This window comes from Sapajus apella, unplaced genomic scaffold (assembly GCF_009761245.1).
Source record: "Sapajus apella isolate SASKATOON/1434 unplaced genomic scaffold, GSC_monkey_1.0 scaffold51, whole genome shotgun sequence".
NCBI lineage: Eukaryota > Metazoa > Chordata > Mammalia > Primates > Cebidae > Sapajus > Sapajus apella.
The window spans coordinates 16,679,924-16,706,679 of record NW_022436991.1 but is presented as its reverse complement, the minus strand read 5'-3'; the positions used below and the strand labels follow the sequence as shown (position 1 = coordinate 16,706,679).

Here is a 26,756-nt window from a genome sequence, read left to right as displayed (position 1 = left end):
TAAGTACTTAGTCTTCAAACCTTGTTTTATTTTTGTCCTCTAGTCAAACCAGTAACTGAATATAAAAAACATTACAGAATTGTGACGTGACTATGCTATTTGTATTTTGAAACCCGAAATTTAAAAGAAAAGAAGTGTTCCAGTTTATCTCAGTCTGAGAGAGACTGTGTTTGTGTCAGATAAGACGAGGTGGGGTAGGAGGGCCTACCTCGAGGAAGGTGATTCTGGAAGAATCTGAAGTTTCAAGTAAACAGCTGTCGGTTGGGATCAAACCGTGCTGGGCCAAGAATGCCAGGCTAAGAAGCCGGGATATTTTATTTTCTGATAAAAAGAAGATGCTTTTTTGGCAAATTTCTACTCTGGAGTGAATATGGTGCACTAGATGGGAAGGAGAAGAAGAGAAACAGAAAGAGGAAAAGGTGAGTTCGAAGGACAGAGACCCTCCCTCTTTGGATTCTCCCCTCCCCCCACCGTTTCATGGACTCTCTCCCCCAAAAAAACACATGAACTTCTTGCTTCGTTCCCTTGTTTTCTGACATCATTGTAACTCCTTGATTTTTCTCATCCCTCGGATTCCTCAGCATCCTTTCAAAAGTAATGTTCCTGCAGTCTCGCAAAAGGCTGAAGGATGGAGAATTTCTAGTCTAGGCCAGGGAAGCTCAGAAGAGAAAAAAGAAAAAGAAAAAAAAAAAAAAAAAAAAAAACAAGCAGCTTCATAGGGCCTCATCTGGTCCAATTTCTTATCATCATGCATTTATTCACTCATAAATATCTTTCGAGCACCTACTATGTGTTGGGTAGATGTAGGGATAAAATCAGGGTTAAAAATACAGTCGCTGGCCTCACAGCAAAAAAAGAACCCGAGGCCCAGAGAGGGACACCGACTTGCCCAAACTCTCACAGCTAAAATTTCTGTGGCTGAACCGGGTCTCGAACACAGCTGGCGGACCAAAGGGAGCCCGTGGCGCCCGACGCCCAGCTGCAAAATGCTACAAAACGACAGGTCCCGGCCGACGCCGGGGTGTCAGAGGCAGCGCGGAGGCCGAAGAGAGCGATTGCTGATTTTCGAACTGCGCGGGGGAGCCAGGGTCCGGTGCCCGTTGGCGAAGGGTATCCCTCCGCAGCCGCCGTAGCCCAGCCGGAAGCGCCGTCTGCCACGTCCACCGTGCGGCAGGGGCGGGGCTGGGGCCCAGAAGCTCGGCATGGCTGACGACGCGGGTTTGCAGGCCCCTCTGTGCTCCGAGCAGTTCGGCTCCGGGGAGGCACGGGGCTGCCGCGCAGCCGCGGACGGGAGCCTCCAGTGGGAGGTCCGGGGCTGGCGCTGGTGGGGGCTCTCCAAGGCCTTCACGATCAAACCCGAAGGACGAGATGCGGGCGAAGTGGGCGCTCCCGGTGCCGCTTCACCACCCCTCTCCGGGCTCCAGGCCGTGTTCCTGCCGCAGGGCTTCCCTGATAGCGTCAGCCCGGACTATCTGCCCTACCAGCTGTGGGATTCCGTCCAGGTCAGCCCGGCCGTCTGGGGCAGGGGACAGTGCAGGCCACCCTTCCCTCCCCAGTTACAGACGGGTGACCGAGGCCCGGAGCCGGGGGGGCCTGACATGCCCCAAACACCAAGAACCAGAAAAGATGACGCCACGTAGACCGCCACGCTCCTGCGCCAGCTTCTCATCGAACTTGTTTTCTTCTCTAGGCCTTTGCTTCCAGCCTCTCCGGCTCCCTGGCCACCCAGGCAGTTTTGCTGGGCATAGGGGTGGGGAACGCAAAAGCCACTGTTTCAGCTGCCACGGCCACCTGGCTCGTGAAAGGTGAGCTGGACCTCTGGAGCCTCACGTATTGCTGCTCTCAACCCTGCCTTCGCTGGGCCCTAATGTGTGTGTATGTATGGTCTCATGCCCCATTAGGTAGAATTCAGGCAGGTCCCCCAAGTGCTTACAGCGGTGCTTTGTAATCTTACCGCCCACATCTGGAAGACCCTCATACCACTCACCAGCCCAGCAGCCGCACTCCATTCTCCACACAGACTTCTGAGTCTAAATCATCTGGATCCCAAATCCCGTTCCCTCCCCTTTATTCCTATTCTCTGTGGAGGATTGCATGAGAATGCGATTGATTGAATAAACTGCCAGCTGCCCAGGATACGGAAAATTGGTGAGTTCCAAGAAAAAAAAAAAACAAAAAGCATATCCTTGGTCCTGAGTAGGAGAGAGGAGAGACTGGAAAGAATGGAAGGTACTCTGTAATGCCCTGTGATAGCACGTGATGCTGCTGTAAATAATAGAGTGACTATCTGCTGAGTGCGTACAGCTTTTTAAAAAGTTATTTAAGAAAAAAAAATATACAGTTTGGTACCATGCCACCCAGACAGGGAAATGGAACAGAAAAGAGAAATTGTTACACGTTCTACAGGAGGGGACCCCGTGGCTTTTGCCACTATCCTTTGTCTTTCACTATTGCTCCCAGGGGATATTTATTAGGCTAGTGCAAAAGTAATTGCAGGGTTTCTTTGTTTTTGTTGCCGTTAAAGGTAATGGAAAACCCACAATTACATTTGCACCAACCTAATAAATGAGACCCAAGGGAAAGCTCATTCCACTGGTAGCATTAGTCTGGCCACTTCTCTGGTAAGCCTCTCTGGATTTTTTGGAGAAACAGGAGCCTTCTTTACCATTAAGACTGAGCACACTGGCACAGTGGCTCACCCTTTTAAGCCTAGCACTTTGCGGGGCTGAGGCAGCCTGGGCAACATAGGGAGACCCTATGTCGATTTTTTTTTTTCTTTTTTTACTGGGAGTCTTGCTCTGTCACCCAGGCTGGAATGCAGGAGTGCACTGGCACAATCCCCGGCCGCTGCAGCCTCCGCCTCCCAGGTTCAAGTGATTTTCCCGCCCCAGCCTCTCAAATAGCTGGGATTACAAGTGCACACCACCATGCCCTGCTAACTTTTTTGCATTTTTAGTAGAGACAGGGTTTCACCATATTTGCCAGGCTGGTCTCGAACTCCTGATCCCAGGTGATCCACCTGCCTCAGCTTCCCAAAGTGACAGGCATGAGCCACCGCACCTGACCTGTTGGCTGTATTTTTGGAATGCATTTGGAGCTTGGGTCGGTAATTGGTGTTTTCATGTGATATCACCAACATGTTGCCCATACAGGTTGAATATCCCTTATGGGAAATGCTTGCAACCAGAAGTGTTTTGGATTTTGGAATTTTGTTTGGATTTGGAATATTTTCATATATATAGTGAGATTTGTTGGGGATGGGACTGAAGTCTAGATATGAAATTCGTTTATGTTTCATATATGCCTTACACACATGGCTTAAAGGCAGTTTTATGCAATGTTTTCAATAGTGTGCATGAAACAAAATTTGTGTACGTTGATCCATCAGAAAGCAAAGATGTCACTATCTCAGCCACACATGTGGACAATCTGGTTGTTTGGTGTCCCCATCATTCCTGACTCTGAATGTAGATGCTATCAAGAAGCAGTCCTTTTCTTATACCTTCACGAATAAGTACTTAACAGTATAAAACATGACATACTACTTGACAGTGAGAAATTGTGTGTTCAGGGTAATTAAGCGACACAGCAGGTCACCAGAACACCTGTATCAGCTTCTAAACCACAGCAGCAGCAGCAAACAATAGCAGGCTCTCAGTCTTCAGCTGTAATGCTGTTTTGATGAAAAGGTTACAGGACACCATATTTTATTTTTTTAAGGTGAGAAGAAATACTAGAAGCGGTTGAAGGACAAGAAGCATCCTCTAGGGATGAGAAAGCATTCTGCTGTGTGGCTTTTTAAAATGTTTCCTCCAGAGTCATCTGCCTCATAATCATGGTTTCTGTCTTAGAAGTCTCTCTTGGATTCTGTAAACTGCCTGATTTCTTGTTCTGTTATGAATGTAGGCTGCTCTAGGGCCTCAATAATCCCCTCACATATCCTCACCATGTTGTCTGTAGGCACTTTTTCTGCAGTGTTAACAATGTCACCTTCATCGTCCCTGTTACCACGATTGCCTTGATTCAGAACAATTTGTGCTATTTCGCCATCGGCCGTTTCTACTGGTGGCATCATGCCTGCTGTCCAAAAGCTGTAGGTTTTGGAGCATTTCACATTTTAGGTTTTTGGATTAGGAATGCTCAACCTTGGCCTGGGCGAAGTGGCTCATGCCTGTAATCCCAGCACTTTCGGGGGCCAAGGTGGGGGTATCAGTTGAGGTCAGGAGTTCAAGACCAGCCTGCCCAACGTGGTAAAACCCCCTCTCTACTAAAAATACAAAAATGAGCCAGGCATGATGGAGTGTGCCTGTAATCCCAGCTACTAGGGAAGCTGAGGCAGGAAAATCCCGTGAACCCAGGAGGTGGAGGTTGCAGTGAACTGAGATAGCACCACTGCACTCCAGCCTGGGCCACAGAGCAATACCCTATGTGAAAAAAAAGGAATGCTCAACCTCTAGCTCAGGCAGGTTACTGAGAAAAATTAAGATCACTCAAAGATACAGGTGCGGTGGCTCACACCTACAATCTCAGCACTTTGAGAGGCTGAGGCAGGTGGATCACTTGAGACACGGAGTTGTACACGAGCCTGGCCGACATGGTTTAACCCCCCAGCCATGGTGGTAGGTGCCTGTAGTCCAGCCTGGATGACAGCGAGATCCTGTCTCAAAAAAAAAAAAAAAAAAAAAAAAAAGGATTAAAAAAAATCTACTTTAAAGGCTTGTTATCGATATTAAAAGAAGCTCTCAGTTAGGATTTTACAAGTTCCTTTTCATCAAACATGGGAAATTTTCATGCAGAGCTTCATATGAGAAACTCACTTAGAATTTTTTGATGTGATCATTTTCAGTTACATATCTCTCAATGGAGCATGATGCTAATTGTCATGAGTAGCAATAGTAATAAAACTTGTTGCTAATATTTTGGCGACCTGCCTTAAGCCACACATTTTGTACAGTTAGTTGTAATATGTGGCTTGATCTCTTCAGCAGCCATATTAGTTAGCTGCCATTATTCATTTTTTCAGGTGGAAAAACAGAGGCCAAAGTGTGGTTAAGTAATTGTCCAGGGTCACTCAGGGCCAGGGTTTTGACCCAGGCAGACTTACTCCCGTGTCCCATTCTTAACTACTACACTCTTACCAGCTAGGATTTTCAAGTGGAGCCAAGTACAATTTGTGGACAGCTGATTCCCTACTAGGACTCTAGTGGATAGTATTGACTTTCAGATGATCGGGCGTATATATATCATTAGTCCTGTAAATGCCTCTGATGATCCACAGAAAGGTAGAATAGGCTGTCTTTCTGTCTGGTGGCCCAAGGAGGGCATACACCTGAGTGGATACAAGTGTGCAGCCAAAGGGAAGAAAAATAGAATCTGGGCTGGGCATAGTGGCTGATGCCTATAATCCCAACACTTTGGGAGGTTGAGGCAGGCGGATCACCTGAGGTCAGGAGTTCAAAAATACAAAAATTAGCCCCATTTCTACTAAAAATACAAAAATTAGCTCTGTCTCTACTAAAAATACAAAATTAGATGTGGCATGCACCTGTAATCCCAGGTACTCGGGAGGCAGAGACAGGATAATCGCTTGGACCCAGGAGACGGAGGTTACAGTGAACCAAGATCACGCCACTGCACTCCAACCTGGGCAACAGAGTGAGAGTCTGTCTCAAAAAAAAAAAAAAAAAAATGAGTCTGGCCCAGTGGATTCCTTCTCAACAGGTAAATGTAATCTTGCCATGTTCACAGTCACTGAGTTGATCCAATGCCAGAATCTTGAATATCAATGATCATTTTACCTAGAATATAATGTACTTGAAGAGAAGAGGTTAAGGTGAGTGATGGGAGGCCTGTCAAACCACCCTACTGGGTGTTATTTACAGGGCCAGATAGGACAGAAATGGAGAGACGAAGCAGGCCGGATGGGAGTAGTTTGGACCCATGCTCTCCTTTAGTGAGGTAGCCGCAGCTGATGCTGGCCGTGAGAGAAGGCGGGCCCAGTGTGGCCATCCTTCAGGTTCTTCCAAAGAAGCTGGAAATCCATATTTTCTTATAAAATGTCCCAATTTTGTTCACCAATCTAATCGGAGCCTCAGTGAAGGGGAACGATGCCTACCAAGGTCGCAGGATCACTGTGAAGATGAAAAGGCACAAGTACTTCAGGTGTGCACTGGAGCACTTAGTGGTCTCTTTCAAGTCCAGGGTGGGCAGGCATGACTGTTCAAAGGCCTCAGTGCCCAAGAAGGCTCTGGAAAGGGGAGAGTGCATCTGCTCTCAGTGGAGAATGGGAGGGCTGGCCCATGTCATTGCATTTATATTTTGTGGGAAACTCCCAGCCCTCATTCCCATAACATAGTGTCCTTTCTCCTTACATCCCCACGTCAGGGTTAGTGCCCTCAAGATTAGACAAGTCCAAGTCCTCTGCCCACAGAATCTGTCCTCGCCTGTGTCCACTGTGTGAGTCCCTCCCAGGTGTCTGGTTCTAAAACATTACTGCCAGGCTTAATGGGTGCTACTCTGTATAATGAATGGTCCAAATTTACAAACTTGTTCTGTAAAGGGCCAGATCTTATGCTTTGCAGGCCTTATGATAGTTGCAGCAACTAAATTCTGCTGTGGTCTTGCAAAAACAGCCATACACGATTTGTAAACAAATGGGCATGGCTGCATTTCAGTAAAACTTGATTTCCAAAACCAGGGAGTGGAAACAGTTTACCAATCCCCAGTCTAAATCAGTGGGGTTTTTTGGTTTGTTTGTTTTTCTGAGATGGAGTTTCACTTGTATTGCCCAGGCTGGAGTACAGTAGGGTGATCTTGGCTTACCACAATCTCCACCTCCTGGGTTCAAGCAATTCTCCTGCCTCAGCCTCCCGAGTAGCTGGGATTACAGACATACACCACCACACCTGGCTAATTTCGTATTTTTAGTAGAGACAGGATTTCTCCATGTTGGTCAGGCTGATCTCAAGCTCCCAACCTCAGGTGATCTGTCCAGCCTAAGTCAGTGTATGTTATGATGATTGCTGTCTGCTCATTTCAGTCACTGTGGTCATGAAGTTCCTGGCCGAGAGAGTTAGCCAGAAAGCTTTTGTTGTGCAAATGAAGGTCCAAGGTCCCACTGATTCCAGAGACTTCTCTTACTCTGCCCAGCCTAAGGAGGCCTGTCACTCTGCCCTGCAACCCCAGCTGCAGTTCAAATCTTTTTTTTTTTTTTTCCCTGAGACTGTCTTGCTCCAGGCTGGAGGGCAGTGGCGTGATCGTAGCTTACTGCAGCGTTGATATACTGAGTTCAAGCCATTCTTCCGCCCCAGCCTCCCAAGTAGCTGGGACTACATGCATGCTACCATGCCTGGCTGATTTCTTTCCTACTTTTTGTTTTGCTGTGTTGCCCAGGCTGGTCTTGAACTCCTGGCCTCAAGTGGTCCTTAGGTCCAAATCCCCTGTAATCCCAAAGTGCTGGGATTATAGGCCTGAACCACCATACCCGGTCCAAATCCTTTCATTTATTTATCCCATAATGACCACCTGTGAGCCAGCTGCCCAGCCTAAGAGCTAGGATAGGTTAGCAATAACTTGAATTTCCACTTAAGATTTCCTGTCTTTTGAATAGTTTTACCAAATAGGTATATGTTCCTAAGTGCTATGTCATTTAGTTTTAGTTTTAGAGCTTTATGAACTGTGCTGTATGTGGTCTTCATGAGTTATTTTCATGTAAGAGTTTATTATGAGTATTCATCTATGAATGAGTGTCTCTAGGTGGATATATTAGAATTTCTGTATTCTGTCAACATTTGCATTATTCCCACGTTTTTTTGCCTTTATGAACAATTCTGCAAAGAACGTTTCTTGGCCATGTCTCCTAGGGGACATTTGAGGAACTGCTATGTCTAGGCACTTCTGACTCCATCATGCAGCTGTGACTATCCACAGCTTCTAGTACCAGACTGAGTTCTTAAGGGTGGTGACTCAGGGTGAATTGGCCAATTCAGTGCCAGGGTCTGCCAGGCTCCACAGCTCCCACGCCTCTTCCTTGCTCCTTACCTGTGCCTTCTCTTCCCCAGATTCAACTGGCATGCTAGGCCGCATCGTCTTTGCCTGGTGGAAAGGGTGAGTGTCTTCCCGGCCAGCAGACTTCTGGCACCTCTCCCCAGTGGTGGTAGTAATGATAGCAATAGTATTGGCATTAATCGTAGTTGTAAGGGTTCCATGAAGTGATCTATGCAAAGTGCTTAATGCATGTAGCATTGTGCATAGTAAGGGCTCAGTAAATACCAGCCACCACTAACAGCTGTAACTGTGCCCCCTGAGCCTCTGTATGTTGTCTCTAATCCTTACGACAACTCTGTAGGATGGGATTGGACATGTACATTCCATAAATGCGAAATATACCTAGATGAGAGAAGCTACCTGCCCAGACCATACACCTTGTAACTAGCGAGATAGGATTTGAGCCTAAGGCCTGTGCTCTCCATGGTATCCGGCAGTTCAGGATCTCCTCCTGTGTGTCAGATGCCCCTCCCCAAGAATAGTCCCATTCACTCCAGGAGATCTCAAACTGAGACTCGGGCCTAATGCTGCAAATCCTGAGCTGGGCTGGGGCTGCAGTATCTCCTGCCAATGGGACCCTAGAGAAGTGGTTCCCAAGTGTTTGTGCGCAGGCCAGGTAGTCACTGTCTGATGAAAAGGTCGGAGGGGCAGCCATCCACGGTGTTGTGTAGCAGAAATACCCTAAGCTTGGATGTCAAAGCCCAGCTCTCTCTCTTGGATTTTTCCCCCACTCTGTGTAATCCAGGGAAATCATTTCCCCTCTCAGGGCTAGTTATCTGTAACATGCAGACAACTAAATGTAATGTTTACTAGTCCAAAATATGCTCACTGTGTACCCTCACTCTAAAGCAAGAAGAACAGGGAGAGGCAGAGAAACCCGGGGAGAGGCAGAGGAACCCAGGAAGAGCCTCCCTCCAAGGACAGCCAGAGGTTGGGGAGCAGCCACAAGACAGTCAGGGTTTTTCCTTGGTAAATCATGGGTTCATAAGAGGGAGACACGAGCTGATCAATGAGCCACTGAAGGTCCTCCCAGCTAATGGTGACATTTTAGGTAGCAGTGACAGGGTGTGGGGACAGATGTCTATCTGGGTGGTGTGGGTTTTCCTGAGCCCTTCAGACCTTACTGTGGTCCAGGACTCCCCACACTGCCCATAGGATGTGTTTCTCCTTAAATCCAAATTGCAACAACCTCTCCTTCCCAACAGGAGCAAACTGGACTGCAATGCCAAGCAGTGGAGGTGAGGAGGGGTGGGCATGGGGGAGGAGAGTCTTGTATTATTAAAGTCTCCTACCTCTGACCTCTAATGTTTAACCTCTGATCCCTCCCCAGGCTTTTTGCAGACATCCTCAATGATGTGGCCATGTTCCTTGAGATTATGGCTCCCGTATACCCAATCTGTTTCACCATGACTGTCTCCACCAGCAACCTGGCCAAGGTAGCCACCTGTGGGGCATCTGTCCACCCAAGACACCTGCCTTGGTAGTATGTGGGTTCACCTGGGCTCTGTGTTCAAGCCACTTCTAGAAGAGTGACAAAGTTCAGATGTTTCTTCTCAAACCCAACTATCTTTTCTGATCCTCCTCCAGCCAGACAGCGTCCAGGGCCCCAGACAGTGTAAAGCAATGTCTAGAGCCAGAGGACTGGGGCGGGAGCTCTGAGCTGAGAAGTTAAAGGAGTGGTCAGTGTTGACATTTTGGAACCAGCTTCTCAGCTTCCCTTTGGTTCTTTCAGTACAGTATTTATTGAGTGCCTACTGCATGTTTGGCACAGAATGTGGGCCCCCCTGGCTTGGAAAGGAAAACACATATAATTGCACCAGTGTTTGTGGTACAAGTATTACGCGATAGGTACAGGTATCACAAATAAGAAATACAGAGGCCTGCAAGAGGGTGAAGCGGGGATTCCAGCTTGGTCAGAGAGTGTAGGAAGAGCTCCCCCAAGCCTGGGTCCTGAAGAGGGAGTGTAAGGTGTAGGGCGGGTGTTCCAGGCAAAAGAAACAGCACAGCTCAAGGTCCGGAGGTGGGACAGAGACAGAGCAGCGACCGCACAGTGAGCTGGGGGCACGTGGGGCGCAGGCACATGCCTCCTCCACACTGGGCTGCTGTCTGCACAATGCTTGCAGGTTGGTCTCATCCAGATGAGGACACGCAGGCCTGGCGTGGTTCAGTAAAGAGCATATCCTGTCAAAGTATCTGGCCCTGTCAAAGTATCCCCAGAAGAGAGACTGAAGAAGACGAAGACCCATTCCAAGGCCCATCTGTTGACTTAAAATCACATTAGGGGTGTGTTTCTTCACAAGGCACTGGCATTTGGGGTGCAGTGGTTCCTTGTGGCGGAGGACATTTAGCTTCCATGGTGCAGGCCTAAATGCTGTGAGCACCCCCAAACAGGGTAGGAAACCCCAGAGAAAAGCACAGCTGTAGCTGTGGCTGTGGACCAAGGGTTGTGCCCTCTGGCTTTTGCTTCACATTCTGCCTTTTGGGCCCCAGTTTCTTCATCTGTCCAGTAAGGGAATGGAACAGGCCAGGAACTTCCCTCTTAAGACCTCTCTGTAGAGTTACCCTCTCGGCAGCCACCATTCCCAGCTGCACCAAGGGAAGCCAACCTGGGTGTCATCCATGCTGCCACCACCATCACTGCCGCCACCATCACTGCCGCCGCCTCTTCCCCTTTCCCCTTACCCATCACCTTCTGCTGAACCTTCAGTTCTGTTATTTTTCTTCCCTCAAAATCTCCAGTCCATTCTCTCTGTCTCCCTGTCACCACCCCTCGCTGCTGAGAGAGCACCATTACTTCCCAGGTAGCATCCCTGCCGCTACCCTCTCGGAGTAGCCCAGGGATCCTTTCAAAAAGGAAAGCCATCAGGTCACTCTGCTGCCCCACTGCTCTTGGGGAAAGACCTTCACCCGGCTTGCCAGGTTCCACATGGTCAGGCCCCTGCCAGCCGCAAAGTGCCAGCCTCACTTTGTCCCTTGTTCCTCTGGCCTTTGAACAGACTCTTTCCTCTCCCTGCATATTAATGTGTTTATTTGTGTATTGCCTAATGATCTATACCTTCCATGAGGGCAGGGCCTGGGTCTGACTTGTATCACAGCACCTAAGTGTATGTCTGACATCTAAAAGAGCCTTCAGCCAGGGGCGGTGGCTGATGCCTGTAATCCCAGCACTTTCAGAATCTGGTGTGGGAAGATCTCTTGAGCTCAGGGGTTCTAGGCCAGGGCAGCCTGGGTAACACAGGGAGACTCTGTCTGTATTCAAAAACTAAGGATAAAAAAAAAAGTAATAGTAATAAGTAAAAGAGCTTTGATGAATGCGGAGGACCAGTGACCCTCCTTAATGAGCTATATCCTGCTATCTAAGAGGGAGAGATCTGGGCACCCTGGGAGGTCAGGGCCACCAGTGTAGGATTTGACAGCTTTAACTGGGGCAAGAGGAGAGTAGAGGAATTACAGGAGGCAGATGGAAGCAGGAAGTTGGAAACCAGCCTGGGCCTCCTGCCAGCAATGGGGAGGGTGTAGCCAAAGCAGGAGTTGGAGGGCCAGGAGTTCTGGGCTGAGAGTGATCTTTGGGCCTCCACCCTGGGGAAGGAAATTGAGCTGCTGTGGGGCTAGTCCCCAGAGTGGTAGTGGAAGGTAAGACTCATTTCTTAGAACAGGACAGGGGAGGTGAGCCTAGGGGGCGTCCAGGAGAGAACTAGATACCAAGGATGGCATTTGGGGTTGGGCTGGGACCTGGTTTTCTCCAGCTGGTCTGAGTGCTTTGCATTGCCAGGGCACGTGTCTGTGCTGACCTTCTCTCATCCCTTCCCCACCCAGTGCATCGTGAGTGTCGCTGGCGGGGCCACTCGAGCTGCCCTGACTGTGCACCAGGCCCGGAGGAACAACATGGCTGACGTGTCAGCAAAGGACAGCAGCCAGGTGAGCAGCAGGGCTGGAGGGAGGGCGTGGGGTAGGGAGGGGAATGCCCTGGAGGGCCCAGGAACACACAGGAAGACATGTGGGTGCTCCCTGCTGACTCTGAAGACACGCAGGCAGGAGTAGGGGTTTGGGCCCTGGTGGCAGCAAGTCCGAGCTGATCTTAGGCTCTGCCCACCACCTGTGTAGTTGAGAGCAAGCCCTTGGCCTTGCCATCTCCAGACCCCACCTTTCAAGCTGGATGTTCTGATCACATGCGGCCTCACATGTCAAGGCAGTTGGGAAGTCAGAGGCACCCAGCATGTGGGGTTGCTGGGTCACTGGCTGGGGCCTCCACTCAGCAGTTTAGCAGGCCTGCTGGCCCAGCCCCTCTACCCGCCCCAGGGAGCCTAGAGTCAGGGTAGGGACACCCCTAAGGCTAAACCCTGCATGGATTAGAGCTCTGCAAACCCTGTGCTGAGCACTTAATATGTGCACTGCATCACCTAACTCTCATGCCTGTCATCCTAGCACTTTGGGAGGCCAAGGTGGGAGAATCACTTGAGGCCAGGAGTTTGAAACCAGTCTGAGCAGCCCATCAAGACCCCATCTCTACAAAACAAATGAAAGAAACATTAGCCAGGTGTGGGGGTGCACACCTATAGTCCCAGCCTCAAGCCTAGGAGGTGGAGGCTGCAGTGAGCCTTGATCACACCACTGCACTTCAGCTCAGGTGACAGAGCAAGACCCTGTCTCAAAAACAAACAAAACTCACACCAACCCTAAAGTGAGGTAGGTACACTTTATCCCTGGTTTACAGATGAGGAAATGAAGGCCCTGGGAAGTCCCAGCAGTGTGAGATGGTTTTCTCTGACACTGAAGCAACTTAGAAACTGCTGTTCTATGCATTCCTACTTTCTGGCCTTCTCTTCCATTGTTTGGCTCAATAATCTTAACCCAAGCTAATATTTATTAAGCACTAACCATGTGCCAAGTATTTCATTTCTGGAAACTCATTAATTCTCACAGTGAGCGTGTGCAGTAATTGCTCACGGTTGCCTTAGAACAGAGAAGGAAATAGAGTATGGAGAGGTCTCATCTCCCTGGGAACCGCTGGGCAAGTCCCTTCTCTCAGGAGACACTCGGCTAATTCCACCCACCGTCCCTTCTGGACCTAAGTCCACAGGCTGTTAAAGAGCAAGAAGGAAGCACAGCCCAGGCCCCTTACCACAGGACTCCCAGCTCCATGCCTGCTGTCCCTCACCTGCTCTCTCGCTGACCCCCAGCCCTCTCCCTAACCCCAAGCCATTTTTCCCAAGGCCACAGGGCTTCCTCAATCCACAGAGCCGGTGACATATCCAGGACTAACCTGGGAACATGTCAGTCCCGTAGCAGCCCCCAGCTTTCTGCAGATTCAGCTTTGCTTTCACTAGATGTAGCCACTGGAAATGATTCTTCCCACCTGGGAGAGAGGAGGTCACTCTGCTCCTGAGCTCCTACGGTCCCTGATCTCCAGTTTCCTGCCACACCCACAGCTTTTATTTCCACAGCACACGCCCTTGCCAGGAGGGCTGGGTGAGAAGAGCTCTTCAGCCTCAGGTCCTCTCTGTGCCAGGACCAGTTCTCCCTAGGAGCCCAGTTAGTCAGGGGCACCAGTCCAGACTCCTTCCTCATGATGAGTTGGGGGCAGGTAGCCTGGGGTCTCTTTCCCCAGGGTGATCTCAATCCAGCCATCAGAGTGTTCTCATCACATTGATACGCAAGGGAAGAGGTGTGGGTCTTGTTCCTTCCCTGGTGATTCCTTGACCACTTTGCAAATTTATCTGCCCCTTATTGCATACCAAGGGAGCTTCAAGGGAGGGGAGCAGTCAGCTTTTTTAAATCAGTAAATAAAAGTTCTTCCAGCTCATGCCTTTCATCCCAGCACTTTGGGAAGCTGAGGGGAGGAACACTTGAGCCCAGGAGTTTCAAGATCAGCCTGGGCCATATAGCAAGACCCATCTTTACCAAAAATTGTAGTAATAATTAGTAGAGGTGTGGTGGCAGGATCACTTGAGCTCAGGAGTTTGAGGTGGCCATGAGCTAAGATTGCACCACTGTACTCCAGCCTGGGTGACAGAGCGAGACGCTATCTCTAAAAAAAAAAAAAAAAAAAAAAAAAAAGCACTCACATTAGTGAGTGCCTGAGTGTGGAACTATTCTGGTGACTTGCAAAACAAAGAAGACATGTTCAAGGGTATTCCAAGGACATTGTACCTACCAGGGCAAAGAAGCAACTGACACACATATATATTTAGACAGGGTCTCACTGTGTCTCCCAGCCTGGAGTACAGTGTTGCAATCATGGCTTACTACATGACCTCTTGGGCTCAAACAGTCCTCCTGGCTCACCCTCCTGAGTAGCTGGGAATACAGGCACATGCCATCACACCCAGCTAGTTTTTTTGTATTTTGAAGAGTTGGAGTCTCACTATGTCACCAAGGCTGGCCTCGACCTCCCGAGCTCAAGCAATCTTCCCACCTCAGCCTCTCCAGTAGGTGGGACTACAGGTGCACACCACTATACCTGGCTAATTTTTAATTTTTTTTTTTTCGTCTTTGGAGATGGAGTCTTGTTCTGTTGTCCCGGCTGGAGTGAAGTGGTATGATCTTGGCTCACTGCAACTTCTACCTCCTGGGTTCAAGCAATTCTCCTGCCTCAGCCTCCTGAGTAGCTGGGACTACAGGCGTGTGCCACCATACCTGGCTAATTTTTTGTATTTTAGTAGAGACAGGGTCTCACTATGTTCAGCCTAGGCTGGTCTTGAACTCCTGAGCTCAGGCAATCTGCCCACCTCAGCCTCCAAAATTGCTAGTATTACAGGCGTGCGCCACTGCACCGCATCAAATTTTAAAACTTTTTTGTAGAGAGGGTCCCACTGCGTTGTTCAGGCTGGTGTTACTCCTGGACTCAAGTGATCTGCCTGCCTCAGCCTCTCAAAGTGCTGGTACTACAGGTGTGAGTCACCTCAAGCTGGCAAATGACAGTTCACTCACCAAAAACTAAAAATTTATCCCCATTGCACTAGGCAACCCTGGGAGGTTGTGGAGCAGGGAGGATGGGATAAAAGGCACTTAGGTGTACTGAGTCTGGCCTAGAGGGCACCCTCCAACTCCTAGCCCCTCTGCCGTTTTCCAGGAGACACTGGTGAACCTGGCGGGGCTCCTGGTCAGCCTCCTGATGCTCCCTCTGGTGTCAGGTTTCCCTGGGTAAGCTGGGAGCAGAGTGGGCAGGAGAGCCCCAGCTGGGCCTCTGCCCGCCTCGGCTACCTCACTCTCTCGCCCCAGCTTCAGCATCGGATGTTTCTTCTTCCTCACTGCCCTCCACATCTACGCCAACTACCGTGCAGTCCGAGCCCTGGTCATGGAGACGTTGAATGAAGGCCGGCTCCGGCTGGTCCTAAAGCACTACCTTCAGAGGGGAGAGGTGCTCGACCCCACCACAGCCAACCGCATGGAGCCACTGTGGACAGGTGACCCCACCCCGGTCTCGGGTCCTGTGTCTCAGCCTCTCCCACTGCCTAGGTGTCCTGACCCCAGCTTCCCACAGGTTTCTGGCCAACTCCGTCTCTATCCCTGGGGGTCCCCCTACACCGCTTGGTCTCCAGGTGAGTGGCCTGGCATCTCCTACTCATCACCACCGCCACCCACGCTCCCCAAACACGCCCCTCACTCCGGTTACACACTGGCCTCCCTGGCAAGGCCCTCCCTCTCCGCTGGGTTCTTCATTGCTGCTGAACAGGCGTGGGGTCATTGTGGGTGTGTGAGGGAGGAAAGGGTATAAAACATGAAGCAGATGTAAGGGATGTGTTTGGTGGGTGAGGGAAGGATGGGCAAATGGGGAGGATGGACATGCCTGCATACAGGAAGAAAGGATGGATTTGGGGGTGTGGGTAAGGCTGAGGGGTAGAGGAAGTGAGGGGGCCTGGGTGAAGCATAGATCATTTTGGTTCACCATGGGTGGCTATTCAGTGGCTGGATGGGCACGCCTGCCTTTGCTGTCCTCCACCCCCACTGCACTCTCCTCTCTCCGCAGTGTCTTTGAGCTGCAGCAGCTGGTTGAGGGGCACCAAGAACCCTACCTCCTCTGCTGGGACCAGTCACGAAGTGAGTGTACCTTGTTCTCCCAGCCTAAGATGCACCCTCCTGGGTCAGCCTCTCCTCCAACCAGGGCCCCAAGCTCTGTGCAATTTGGAGGCTGCCTGTTGTCCTGGGGGGTGCTCTAGACCATTCATATTACAGCCGCCATGCCCCAGTGAGATTCACTTCACCCCCTCTGTAAAATGGAGCTAACAGTACCTGCCTTATTCCCTGCGTTGTTTTTATGAGGGTCAAATAACGTGACTGTCAAGTGCCTTACACATTGCAGCACTCTAGTAAGACTGTGACCTTTGCTGTCTCTGGGAAACCACCCTTCTCTCCCATCCTGGGTTGCCTTTTGGGTAAACATGTCCTTGAGTGTGCTGGTCTGCTGGTTGAGGGTGAAAAGGCGTTTATTCTCACTAGCCATTAAAGAAATGCAAAATAGACCCAGCTCAGTGAGCTGCTATGAAATTGTATTTGGAAATTGGTCAGTTTGGCCTGAGCACTGGGGAGCAACAGGAAATGAATTGGAAAGGAAAAGGTGAGGGGCTGGCCTTTCATGCCAGGCCGGGGTCTCTGGGGAGAGACCGGGGAAGCAGGATGACGGGATCGAAGGGATTTGGGAAGTGGCCCTTCCCTGACACCAGTCTGTCTCTGGTCTCTCCAGACCAGGTACAGGTAGTTCTGAACCAGAAGGCAGACCCCAAGACCGTCCTAAGGGCCGCCACACATGGGCTGATGCTTGGGGCCCTACAGGGAGATGGACCCCTCCCAGCAGAACTGGAGGAGCTGAGGAACCGTGTGTGGGCGGGTAAGTGCCTGACGATCTAGACTGCTGATGCCTCGGGGCAAGGAGGAGAGAGGACAGGCTCTGTCATACTGGAGGACACAGAGCTTCTGGTTCTGCACCCCCATACCCAGGTCCTAAGAAAGAGAGCTGGGTCATCGTCAAGGAGACGCACCAAGTGTTGGACGTGCTGTTCCCAAAGTTCTTGAAAGGTAACATTCCTCAGCCCATGGCTGCTTGGCCCCTAAAGCCTTGTCCCTGGGGGCCCTGTCTTCCCCCACCCTTCTACCTGAAAGGTAAAAGACTTGGGTTCTTGGGCCCATTGCAGAGGCTAACACTTATAATTCTAGCCCCTTGGGAGGCCTCGGTGGGCAGACTGCTTGAGACCCTGCCTGGGCAACATGGTGAAACCTTGTCTCTACAAAAAATACAAAAATTAAGCAGGTGTGGTTCCGTGCCTGTGGTTACGGCTACTCAGGAGGCTAAGCTGGGAGGATCACCTGAACTGGGGGAGGTGGAGGCTGCAGTGAGCCATGATTGTACCAACCTGGGTGACAGGGTGAGACCCTCTCTCAAAAAAAAAAAAAAAAAAAAGACTGTGCTGGCACAGTGGGTCACACCTGTAATCTCAGCACTTTGGGAGGCTGAGCTGGCCAGATCACTTGAGCTCAGGAGTTCGAGGCCAGCCCAGGCAACATGGTGAAACCCTGTCTCTACAAAAAATACAAAACAATTAGCTAGGCGTGGTGGTACACAGCTGTGGGACTGGCAGGAGGCTGAGATGGGAGGATCTCTTGAGCCTAGGAGGCAGAGGTTGCAGTGAGCCCATATTGCACCACTGTACTCCAGCCTGGGTGACAGAGACCCCATCTCAAAAAAAAAAAGATGGGTTCTCCCCGCGATCTTGATTGAGTCCCTAAGTTTGGGACTCAGTTTCCCTGTCTCTAGGACAGCTTAGGATGGTCTCTGAAGCAGTGTCAGTGTGGACAGTCTGTGTAATCCCAGTTGGCATGTGGGAAATAGGAGGATGGAGCCGGGAGGCCCTCACATTGATGAGGACGTTTTATCTGGCGCCTGTTCCATCCCAGCGCTCTTTGGTGTGCTATCTCAATGAATTCTTGCTGCAACCAGGTGTGGTTTCAGCCACTGAGGCAGTGGGAACCCCAGTAGTGCACAAAGCCTGCACCCAGCCTGTACATCTCCTTACCCTTGTCCCCAGCATTCCCGGCAGCACCCCATTCTCTCTCCCCAGGACTGCAGGATGCCGGCTGGAAGACCGAGAAGCACCAGCTAGAGGTGGATGAGTGGAGGGCCACATGGCTTCTGTCTCCCGAAAAGAAGGTCCTGTGAGCGGCCCAAATGGAGGCCCAAGCCCAGGACAGAAGTCTGGAGCAAGGACACTTTGGCCACAGCAGGAGGGAGGGAAAGGCAGCTTTATTTTTCCTTAGGGCAACTGCAGTGGCAGGTGGGCCAGGTCCACATGGGAAGTGACTGCCAATCAGATGCAGTGGGCCCCAGGCAGAGGAAGGCCAGGAGAAGGGAAGCCAGGACATTCCTACCCCATGCCCCTGTCCCTTTTCTGTGGAGCAGAGCAGGCTCCTCACCCCCACTTCCTGTGAGGCTGTGGCTTATGGTGTCCAACACAGTTGGCTTTAGGCATAGAAACCCCAGAAGAACACAGCTACTGCCATCATGAGCAGGGCATTGAAGTTGACCACACGAGCCCAGCTTGGGTCCTCGCTGATGTCCTCTAGCTGCCTGGCTGCTGCCGCTGCCTCCTCCTGGGTAGGGGGCGGAGGACTGCCCTCCCCACCCCTGCTCATTCCACAAAACCAGAGCAGGCACTGGCGGAAGTGGCTAGGTGCTGGAGCCTGGGACTCTGGGGAAGATTAATGCCCTGCAATTAGTTTGTGGGAACTCAGCTCCCCCAGCCCCACCTCCCAGCGTGGTGCCCTACCGTCCATCTCCATGGCACGCTCTGGGCACCCATTCTGTACAGGGAGTGAGGAGCTTTCCTGGTCATCAGCATCGAGGTCCTCCCGTTCCTCCTTGCTGTGCCGGAGACTGAAGACCAGGCGATGGAGCTAGGGAAGGTGGGAGCCCAGATGAGGTGGTAGTTCTGTCCCCCGACACCTGCACACCAGCTCATCACTGCCTGCCCTACCCACCACTGTTCAGTCTGCACACCCAGCCCAGGTTCAGCTGTTACCAACTCCACCCTACGTGGCTGCCCTGTGCCCTTGGTACAAACCCTGAGCTTGTGTTTAAAGTTGTTGGCCCTGCTCCCCCAGCTTCATCAGCTCAGGTCTCCTGTCTATACCCAGATGGTATCGCTTGCCACCCTGGCCTGGCATTCCTGCTTACAGTGTTCTGTGTCTGTGTGCTCCCACCCTTTCCTCCTGCTACTCCCAGCCATCCTTCCAGGCCCAGATCTCTTGACCTGCCCCCACCCCACCCTGCTGTCATCAGCCCTGCCTAGAGCCACCTGCCTTTCGGCAGCAAAACTAAACCTTTTTGTGGGCTTTCAAGATGGCATTGTGCCCCACCAGTCAGATCCTGTGTTTTGAGTCCCAAAGGCCATGCCAAGGATTGGCTTTGGGAGGCTTTAATCACCAACCCATCAACATCTTCAAGCCCCCTCCCCCAGGCCAGTTCAAATAAATGTATTTAAATAAAAATGTGCTTACTCTGCAATTGCAACTGCAGCTGGACCCCCAGCCGTCTCCCAACCCTTAGTCTAGAAATTCAGGTCCTCCCCACTGGGCGCTCCAGAAAGCCGAGGGCAGGTGCGAGTGCAAGTGGTTGCTGTGGCCCACAGTGCTTGTTTGGGACACCCGGCCATCCAGAGGCAGATACTCACGTGCTTGCGGGGTATGGGCGCCGTGCACAGCGAGACCGTGAGGGTGAGGAGGCCAGAGCAGAGGAACAGAATGATGGCGAAGTAGAGGTAGTGCACGCCGCAGAGGAAAGCCGGGCAGGCAGAGGGCTGCACACAGCTTCCCGAGCCAAAGGAGAACTCGGGAATCAGGCGTGCCAGGCCCATCAGCAGGCCCCCGATGAGTCCCCAGAAGGCGCCCTAGGAGGGAGACGGGTCAGCCTGCTCAGGATGTGCAAGCCCAGCCCTACTGCCGCAACGCGCGCATGTCGCTCACCTGCTCATTAACGCGCGGCACGAAGAGCGCCAGCACGAAGACTGCAGACACTGGCGGTGCCAGATAGCTGGAGACCGCCTGGATGTAATCAAAGAGCTGCCCGCCTTGCGCCGCCTGCACCACGGGAAGCCAGGCCACCGACACTACCACGATGAACACCACCCAGAGCCTGCAGCGGGGGCCGTCGGATGGAACCCCGGACCCTGGGCTCCCCTGAACCCTGCGCGTGCTCACGCCCCTGCCCCGGACTCATGTGTAGGGGAGGAGGGGAGCCCAGGCCGCACCGTCCCACCAGCAGCAGCTCGCGGTTGCCAGCGCGGGGCCGCAGGCGCGTGTAGATGTCCATGGTGAAGAGCGTGCTGCTGCTGTTGAAGATGGAGGCCAGTGAGGACATGAGCGCGGCCAGCATGACTGCAAGCATGAGTCCGCGCAGACCTGCAAGCCGACGACAGCTATCTTGTTGGAGTCACCAGGGGCCAGGACGGCTGCAGCTGCGCAAGGAACGACCCCTCCCAGCAGCGGGCTCCGCAGCGAGCTTGCGCCTGTAGCCCGGGGCCGCCCTCACCTCTGGGCATGAGCTTCACGACGAGCCGCGGGTAGGCGATGTTGGAGCAGCCCACCTCCGTGCCGCACACGCGCCTGCACACCTCGGGCACCACGCACGCCACCTCGTCTGCCGGAGAGAGGCCACCGCGCGGCTAGGACGGGGCCTGGTCTGGGAATCCCAGGAGGTAGGGACTGGGAATCCTAGCAGAGGAGACGTGCGACCCCCGGAGGGAGGCAGGACTCCACTCCCAGACTCCGGAGTCTTAGGAGAGTGACGGAACTGGGAGACGGGTGCCCGGACGCTGGCACAGGACAGGGGCTGGACGGGGCCCAGGCCTTTCGGGCGGGGTGGGGCGGGGACGCGGACGTTACCCGGGTACAGAACGCGGCTGATCATGCCTGGCATGACCATGAGGAACATGGGCGTCAGCTTCAGGTACCCGCACAGAATGCAGCCCGCCTTGATGTGGGTCAGGCTCTTCCCGGCCAGGCAGCGCTGCACGATGACCTGTAGGAGGAGCATTCAGCTGCCCACGTGCGGGCCTCTCCTCGGCCCCGCGCCGCGCCAGGTTCAGCTCTAATGTGTGCGCCGCCTCTGGCTAGGGAGTGCCCCAAGTTCAGCTGCACGCTTGGAGCAGGCTCCATCTGGTTTAGCGCCACTCTGGAGGGGTTCCCACCCCTCAGACCGCGCCTTCGACCATGGGGGGAAAGGCGGGGAGGGGCTCAGGCTTCGCCCGTCTTGGCTTAGCCCGGACCTCGCTGCAGGCCCAGCCCTGTCCCCCGCACCTGGTCGCTGCACCAGTACCAGCTCGAGACGATCGTGAGCCCCAGGAGCAGCGCGGGCCACGGCAGGTCCCCCGTCACAGGGTGCCGGAGCAAGTGGTAGGAGTCGGGCCGGGGTCGATAGCAGGAGCTGGAGATGTTTCCAACAGCCGGATCCTCGGACACCGTCAGCGAAGTCGCCGCTCCCAGGTATTTGTCGAAGAGACCCGAATACCCGCCCACCTCGTGGAAGGCTGCCGGGCAAGGCCGTCAGGGGACCCTCCTTAGGACCTTCAGGCCGGCGACGCGCGACTGCCAGGCGCGCAGGCTAAGAGCTCCGCCGCCGCCACCGCGCCCTCCGCGCCCCTCCCCGGTGGGCGAGCCCCTACCGTAACCCATGAGGATGCAGGCGCCCCCTAGGATGACGAAGGTCTGCACCGTGTCCGTGTACATCAGCGCAGCCAGCCCTCCTGCAACAGGCCGGGGTCAGGGGACAGTCCAGCTGTTTATGTTATAGACAGACTGGCCCTAGCAGGAAGGTATCTTTGTGGGAATTTTAGAGAGTTCCCCTTTCTGGAGAATAAATTTCAAAATGATGGCCCATTCTCGGGACTCGTGCACTCGGGGACCAGTAAGCAGGCTTTGGCAGGCAGAGTGGCTGAGTTTTAGGGCCAGGCACCGACTTGCGGAACCCCCACCAGCAGGCCTCTCTAGGCCCTAGTTTTTTCTGCCTCATCATAGGAGAGAGTGATTCTCTAAGGTCCTATACTCAGTTCCATATCTTCCCAAGGTGGGGCACCTCAAGCTGGCCTTGGCATCAGGACCCCCCTACTCTGGTCGGCATTTGACCTCAGGTGGGGTCCCTCTGAACCACGCCGGGTTTGGCCAGAGATCTTGGCGACTGGTCAGGTGCGCTCTCCCAGGTGTTCAAGGCAGGCAAGAGCTGCTAAATCTTGCTTTTCTCCCAGTCCTCACTCAAGCCCAACATGGCATCATCTTTCTGAACTTCCAGTCAAAGTCCAAGAGACAGTGGAGAGGGAGGAAGCCTTTGCTTTCCAAAGGTTTAGTTCCTTCTGCCTGGACCACGCCACACTTCCAAACCTCTCCAGCCCGCTTTCCTCTGGCGAATCCCTAAACCCTAGCCACAGCTGGCAGCCGTGTCCCAGGCCCAGTCCCTTCCCTAAGGCCCTGCTAGCACCTGTCACCGTGTAAATCATGGTGATGCCCAGAAGTGCGATGACAGAGGCGTAGATGTTCCAGCCCAGAGCCTGCTGGATGAATACAGCTCCAGAGAACATGTCCACCTTGGGGGAGGAGCAAGTTGCAGGTCAGGACCCAGGGCAGTGTCCTGGGCCACCTCCTGCCCAGGCCACCCCCTACTAGCCTCAAAGCTTCCCTCTGTTTTTCCGGGTCCCAGCACTGTGGCTGGTGCCCTGGACACATTGCTTGCAGGCTCTGCCTCCATCATCATGACCCTTGCAGTAGTTTCTCCTTGATCCCACGACCTCCAGGATTCTCTAGAGACCCCACTCGAGGCCCCACCCTTCTAGGGCCCCATCCCGTCAGCCACGTGTGCTCACCGAGATCTTGGTGAAGATGTACAGGAAAAGAGAAAGCACAGACAGGTAGAGGCGGATGCGATGGCCGCCGAAGCGCTTTCGCAGGTACTGTGGCATCGTGATGACCCCTGCCGTCAGGTAAACAGGTGCAAAGAGCCAGCCCAGTAGCAGCACCACGAAGAGTGCCTGCGGGGGCAGCACAGCCGCTGAGGGTGGCTCTGCTCTCACCCCCGAGGATCTGACCTTCTCTTCCTGAAGGCGCTACTCCAAGCAAGTGGCCCTGGGAAGGTCCACACCTGGGGCCCAAAAGACAACTGAGGTGATGGCCCCAGGGCCTGGGCACTAAGGAACAGAGCTGACACTCTCCTGGTCTTAACTGGAGCTCTCCTTATCTCTCCAGGCCATCACTCCTGGTCTGTTTCTCCCAATGTTGTCCCTATGTTTCCCCATCTAGATATGAACCCCAGCATAGACCCCTCAGACTGACTCCAGCCAAAGCCACCCAAACATTGTGCTCCCCAAGGCTCAGCTCAGAGGCCTCCTCCTCCAGGAAGCCCTGAGCTCAAAGCCAATCCCTCCAAGGGGAGCCACAGTCTCAGAGCTTTGTCTCTGCTCCTCACTTCTGCAAATGGCTTTAACTTGGCCCCAAATTCCTCGCAGACCACAGCTTCAGAGTACATCCGAACAGGTGCTTCCCTGGCTTTGATGCTGCCCACCCCACTCAGAGAGGAGCAGATGGAGGTTCCCAGAAGCAGTGGCTGGTGCAGGCTGGCTCAGATGGGTCAGGAGCAGGACCTAGCCCTGCCCCGACAGTGGTCACCCCTGCACCCCTCTACCTCCCGGCTGGATGTCTGACCTCCACTCCCAGCCCAACCACACCCCTCTGTTCAGAAGTCCCACTGCCAGTCTCATTTCTCCTTTCCTGGAGCTTCCCCAAGGTGTGACCCTTCCAGGGGTTCTCGATGGAAGTGGGATTATTGGGAAAAAGGGGCCTCACATTCCACTCGAATCCAGCCACAGCCAAGCCGCCTGCAGCACCAGTCCCTGCCAGGCCCACAAAGTGGCCGCTACCGATGTTGCTGGCGAAGAGAGAGGCCCCAACCTGGGTGGCCAGAGGAGAGGGTGAGCGGGGCTGCTTCTCCAGGCCCCCTCCCATTCCCGGCCCAGCCAGTCTCACCGGCCACCACACCATGCTGCGTCCAGCCAGGAAGTAGCCACCCACGGTGCCTCTGTTGATTCTGCACATGGACTAGGAGACAGAGGCAGGGGAGACCTGGGTTTGGGGCGCAGCCTTGGACCTCATTAGCCACCTCAACACATTCCTCAGCCTTGTTTCAGGCTGAAGATTAACCTGCCAAGCTTCCCTGATCATTTGTACACCCCCAACTCCTTCCAGACACTCGGGCGACCCAGGTTCTAATCCCAGTGTCCCATTCCCCAAATCTTTTCACAGATTTTTCCTTTTTCTTTTTATTTATTTTCATTTTTTGAGACAGAGCCTTGTTCTGTTGCTCAGGCTGGAGTTAGGGGTGTGATTTCGGCTCACTGCAACCTCCATCTCCCAGGCTCAAGCAATTCTCACGCCTTAGCCTCCCAAGTAGCTGGGATTATAGGCATGCACCACCATACCCAGCTATTTTTTTTTCTTCAATATATTTTAGTAGAGACAGGGTTTTACCATGTTGGCCAGGCTGGTCTCAAACTCCTGGCCTCAAGCAATTCACCCACTTCGGCCTCCCAAAGTACTGGGATTACAGGAATGAACCATCACACCCAGCCCATATCTTTTTTTTCTTTTTAGAGACATCTTACTCTGTCTCCCAGGCTGGAGTGCAGTGGTGTGATCATAGCTCACTGCAGCCTTGAACTCTTGGGCTCAAGCAGTCTTCCCACCTTGGCCTCTGAGTAGCTGTGACTACAGGAGCACATGCCACCATGGCTGGCTAAATTTTCACTTCTCTTTCTTTATCTCTCTTTCTTTCCGCCCTTCCTTCCCTCCCTCCCTCCCTCTCTCCCTCCTTTCTTTTTCTTTCTTTCTTTTTCTTGCTTTCTCTTTCTTTCTCTCTCTTTCTTTCTTTCTTTGAAACAGGGTCTCATCCAGGGACAGTGGCTCACACCTGTAATCCTAGCACTTTGGGAGGCAGAGGCAGGAGGAATTGCTTGAGCCTAAGAGTTCGAGACCAGCCTGCGCAACACAGTGAGACCACCTACTCACTTAAAAATCAATGCATTTTTTAAAATAAAAAAGAAATGTGGTTTCACCATGTTGGCCAGGCTTGTCTCAAACTCCTGGCCTCAGTGATCCCCCTGCCTTGGCCTCCGAAAGTGCTGGGATTACAGGTGTGAGCCACTAGTCCCATCGCAGCTCCTCAGGATTTACTGTGTGTGGATTTGGCCTGATCTTGCTGGGAGCCTTGAATATTTTCTGCTGGTCAGCCATAAGTGGCCAGGGGAATGAGACCCTGTTTAGAATATCGACCCTGACAAAAATCCATGGACCCCTTCACTAGCACAGTCCCAAGGTGGGCAGACAAGGAAGGAATGTTGGCTGGGCCTCCCTGAGGCCCTCCAAAGACCTGCTTGTCCCCAGGTCTGGGTTTGTCCTTCAAAGATCCAAGCATCCTTCCCCCACGTAGGGTCCCCCGAGACTTTTCCCCCAGGCCCCAGAAGCCAGCAGCCCCCAGCAGCACCCCCTCAACTTCTCACCCACAAGCCAACACCGATGACCAGCAGGAAATACACAGCGATGACTAGGATGTCAGCAGGATTGTTGATCAGAGCCCTCTGGGCCCCCAGCTCTGGTGCCGAGACTGCCTGTGTGTGCTCCTCCATTCTCCCCAGGATCTGCCCCATCCACGGACAAGCCCCTGGATTCCCCCAGGGGAAGGATTAATGGTTACCTCAGGGGCACTGAGCCGAAAAGTCCCCCAGGTCTTGTCCCCACTCCCCAGCTTTGTTTAGCTGAATCAGGTCATATCAAGGCCGAAGGCTGGTCCTGGGGAGTTGGGCCCTTCCAGATTCAAGAGCACTCCTTCCCGGGCCTTAGCCTCCACCCTCTCCCCGGTGCCCCAGGCTCAAAATCACCTCTTTTGCTCCCTAAAAATGCATCGCTTCCTTCTTGGGTAAGCCAGCACCCCTGGATTTAACTAATCCAGAGGAATCATTTTCAAACCCAAGTCTGACAGGGTCACTCCACCCTCCTCAAGAACCCTCCATAGCTCCCTATTATACTCAGGAGGAAGTACAAGCCCTTCAGCCTGATTTCCAACATCTGCCATGCCCCAAGTCTTCCTCAGCCTTCCCCTGCTTCTCCAAACCAAATCTACAGGAAATCAGAAATCTCTTCCCACTCCCTTAACCTACCCAGCCCAGATTTTTGCTTTTTGCTTTTTTTGCCTGGATATTTTCATCCCCATCGAATCCTTGCACAAGCTGTATCTTTTGTTTAGAGTGCTTCCCTGGCTCCCAAATGACAAACTCCTACTCAGCTTTCAGTACCCAGCCTTTGTCACCACCTCTTCAAGAAAGACTTCTCTGACATTTTTTTTTTTTTTTTTTTTTTTTGAGACAGTCTCACTCTGTTGTCAGGCTGAAGTGCAGTGGTGCAATCTCGGCTCACTGCAATCTCCGCCTCCCAGGTTCAAGCGATTCTCCTGACTCAGCCACCCAAGTAACTGGGACTACCGCCACTGTGCCCGGCTAATTTTTGTATTTTTAGTAGAGATGAGGTTTCACCATGTTGGCCAGGATGGTCTCAATCTCCTGACCTTGTGATCCGCCCGCCTCAGCCTCCCAAAGTGCTGGGATTACAGGCATGAGCGACCGTGCCCGGCCTTCTCTGACATTTTTGATGCAGTTCTGTGCACACTTCATGGTCCTTGCCTGGGT

At 52.7% G+C, this 26,756-nt stretch overlaps 2 protein-coding genes across 6 annotated transcripts; one reads left to right on the top strand and one right to left on the bottom strand.

Moving 5' to 3' along the window:
* The first annotated feature begins 241 nt into the window (after positions 1–241).
* RUSF1 (RUS family member 1) lies at positions 242–19,566 on the top strand. 4 transcript variants are annotated; one of them, XM_032243324.1, is made up of 13 exons: positions 1,162–1,502; positions 1,691–1,805; positions 8,061–8,106; positions 9,252–9,284; positions 9,377–9,482; positions 11,863–11,964; positions 15,119–15,189; positions 15,268–15,452; positions 15,530–15,587; positions 16,016–16,086; positions 16,730–16,873; positions 16,984–17,061; positions 18,102–19,566. In XM_032243324.1, exons 1-13 carry the CDS (start codon positions 1,203–1,205, stop codon positions 18,197–18,199), a joined length of 1,407 nt encoding a protein of 468 aa, XP_032099215.1. In that variant the 5' UTR covers positions 1,162–1,202; the 3' UTR covers positions 18,200–19,566. The 4 variants fall into 4 exon arrangements, with proteins under 4 accessions (XP_032099218.1, XP_032099215.1, XP_032099217.1 ...); XM_032243326.1 differs by having other exon boundaries at positions 16,955–17,061; XM_032243327.1 differs by lacking the exons at positions 1,162–1,502; positions 1,691–1,805 and adding an exon at positions 242–419.
* SLC5A2 (solute carrier family 5 member 2) lies at positions 16,455–26,473 on the bottom strand. 2 transcript variants are annotated; one of them, XM_032243323.1, is made up of 15 exons: positions 25,575–26,473; positions 24,046–24,117; positions 23,866–23,970; positions 22,890–23,054; positions 22,508–22,613; positions 21,699–21,779; positions 21,334–21,563; positions 20,920–21,055; positions 20,567–20,674; positions 20,286–20,436; positions 20,002–20,170; positions 19,710–19,925; positions 18,807–18,933; positions 18,047–18,728; positions 16,455–16,904 (listed from the first exon to the last, which is right to left on the bottom strand). In XM_032243323.1, the coding sequence occupies exons 1-14, from the start codon at positions 25,719–25,721 to the stop codon at positions 18,502–18,504; spliced, it is 2,040 nt and encodes a 679-aa protein (XP_032099214.1). In that variant the 5' UTR covers positions 25,722–26,473; the 3' UTR covers positions 16,455–16,904; positions 18,047–18,501. The 2 variants fall into 2 exon arrangements, with proteins under 2 accessions (XP_032099214.1, XP_032099212.1); XM_032243321.1 differs by having other exon boundaries at positions 23,866–24,117.
* Positions 26,474–26,756: the final 283 nt, after the last annotated feature.

Coding starts and splice junctions, on each gene's coding strand:
- SLC5A2 (XM_032243321.1), bottom strand. CDS start 25,721: ATGGGGCAGATCCTGGGGAGAATGGAGGAGCACACACAGGCAGTCTCG. Junction 23,055..23,865: donor TGGCTGGATTCGAGTGGAAT/GTGAGGCCCCTT, acceptor CTGCCCCCGCAG/GCACTCTTCGTGGTGCTGCT. Junction 21,056..21,333: donor GGTACTGGTGCAGCGACCAG/GTGCGGGGGACA, acceptor CTCCTCCTACAG/GTCATCGTGCAGCGCTGCCT.
- RUSF1 (XM_032243324.1), top strand. CDS start 1,203: ATGGCTGACGACGCGGGTTTGCAGGCCCCTCTGTGCTCCGAGCAGTTC. Junction 9,285..9,376: donor TGCAATGCCAAGCAGTGGAG/GTGAGGAGGGGT, acceptor ATCCCTCCCCAG/GCTTTTTGCAGACATCCTCA. Junction 11,965..15,118: donor CAGCAAAGGACAGCAGCCAG/GTGAGCAGCAGG, acceptor GCCGTTTTCCAG/GAGACACTGGTGAACCTGGC.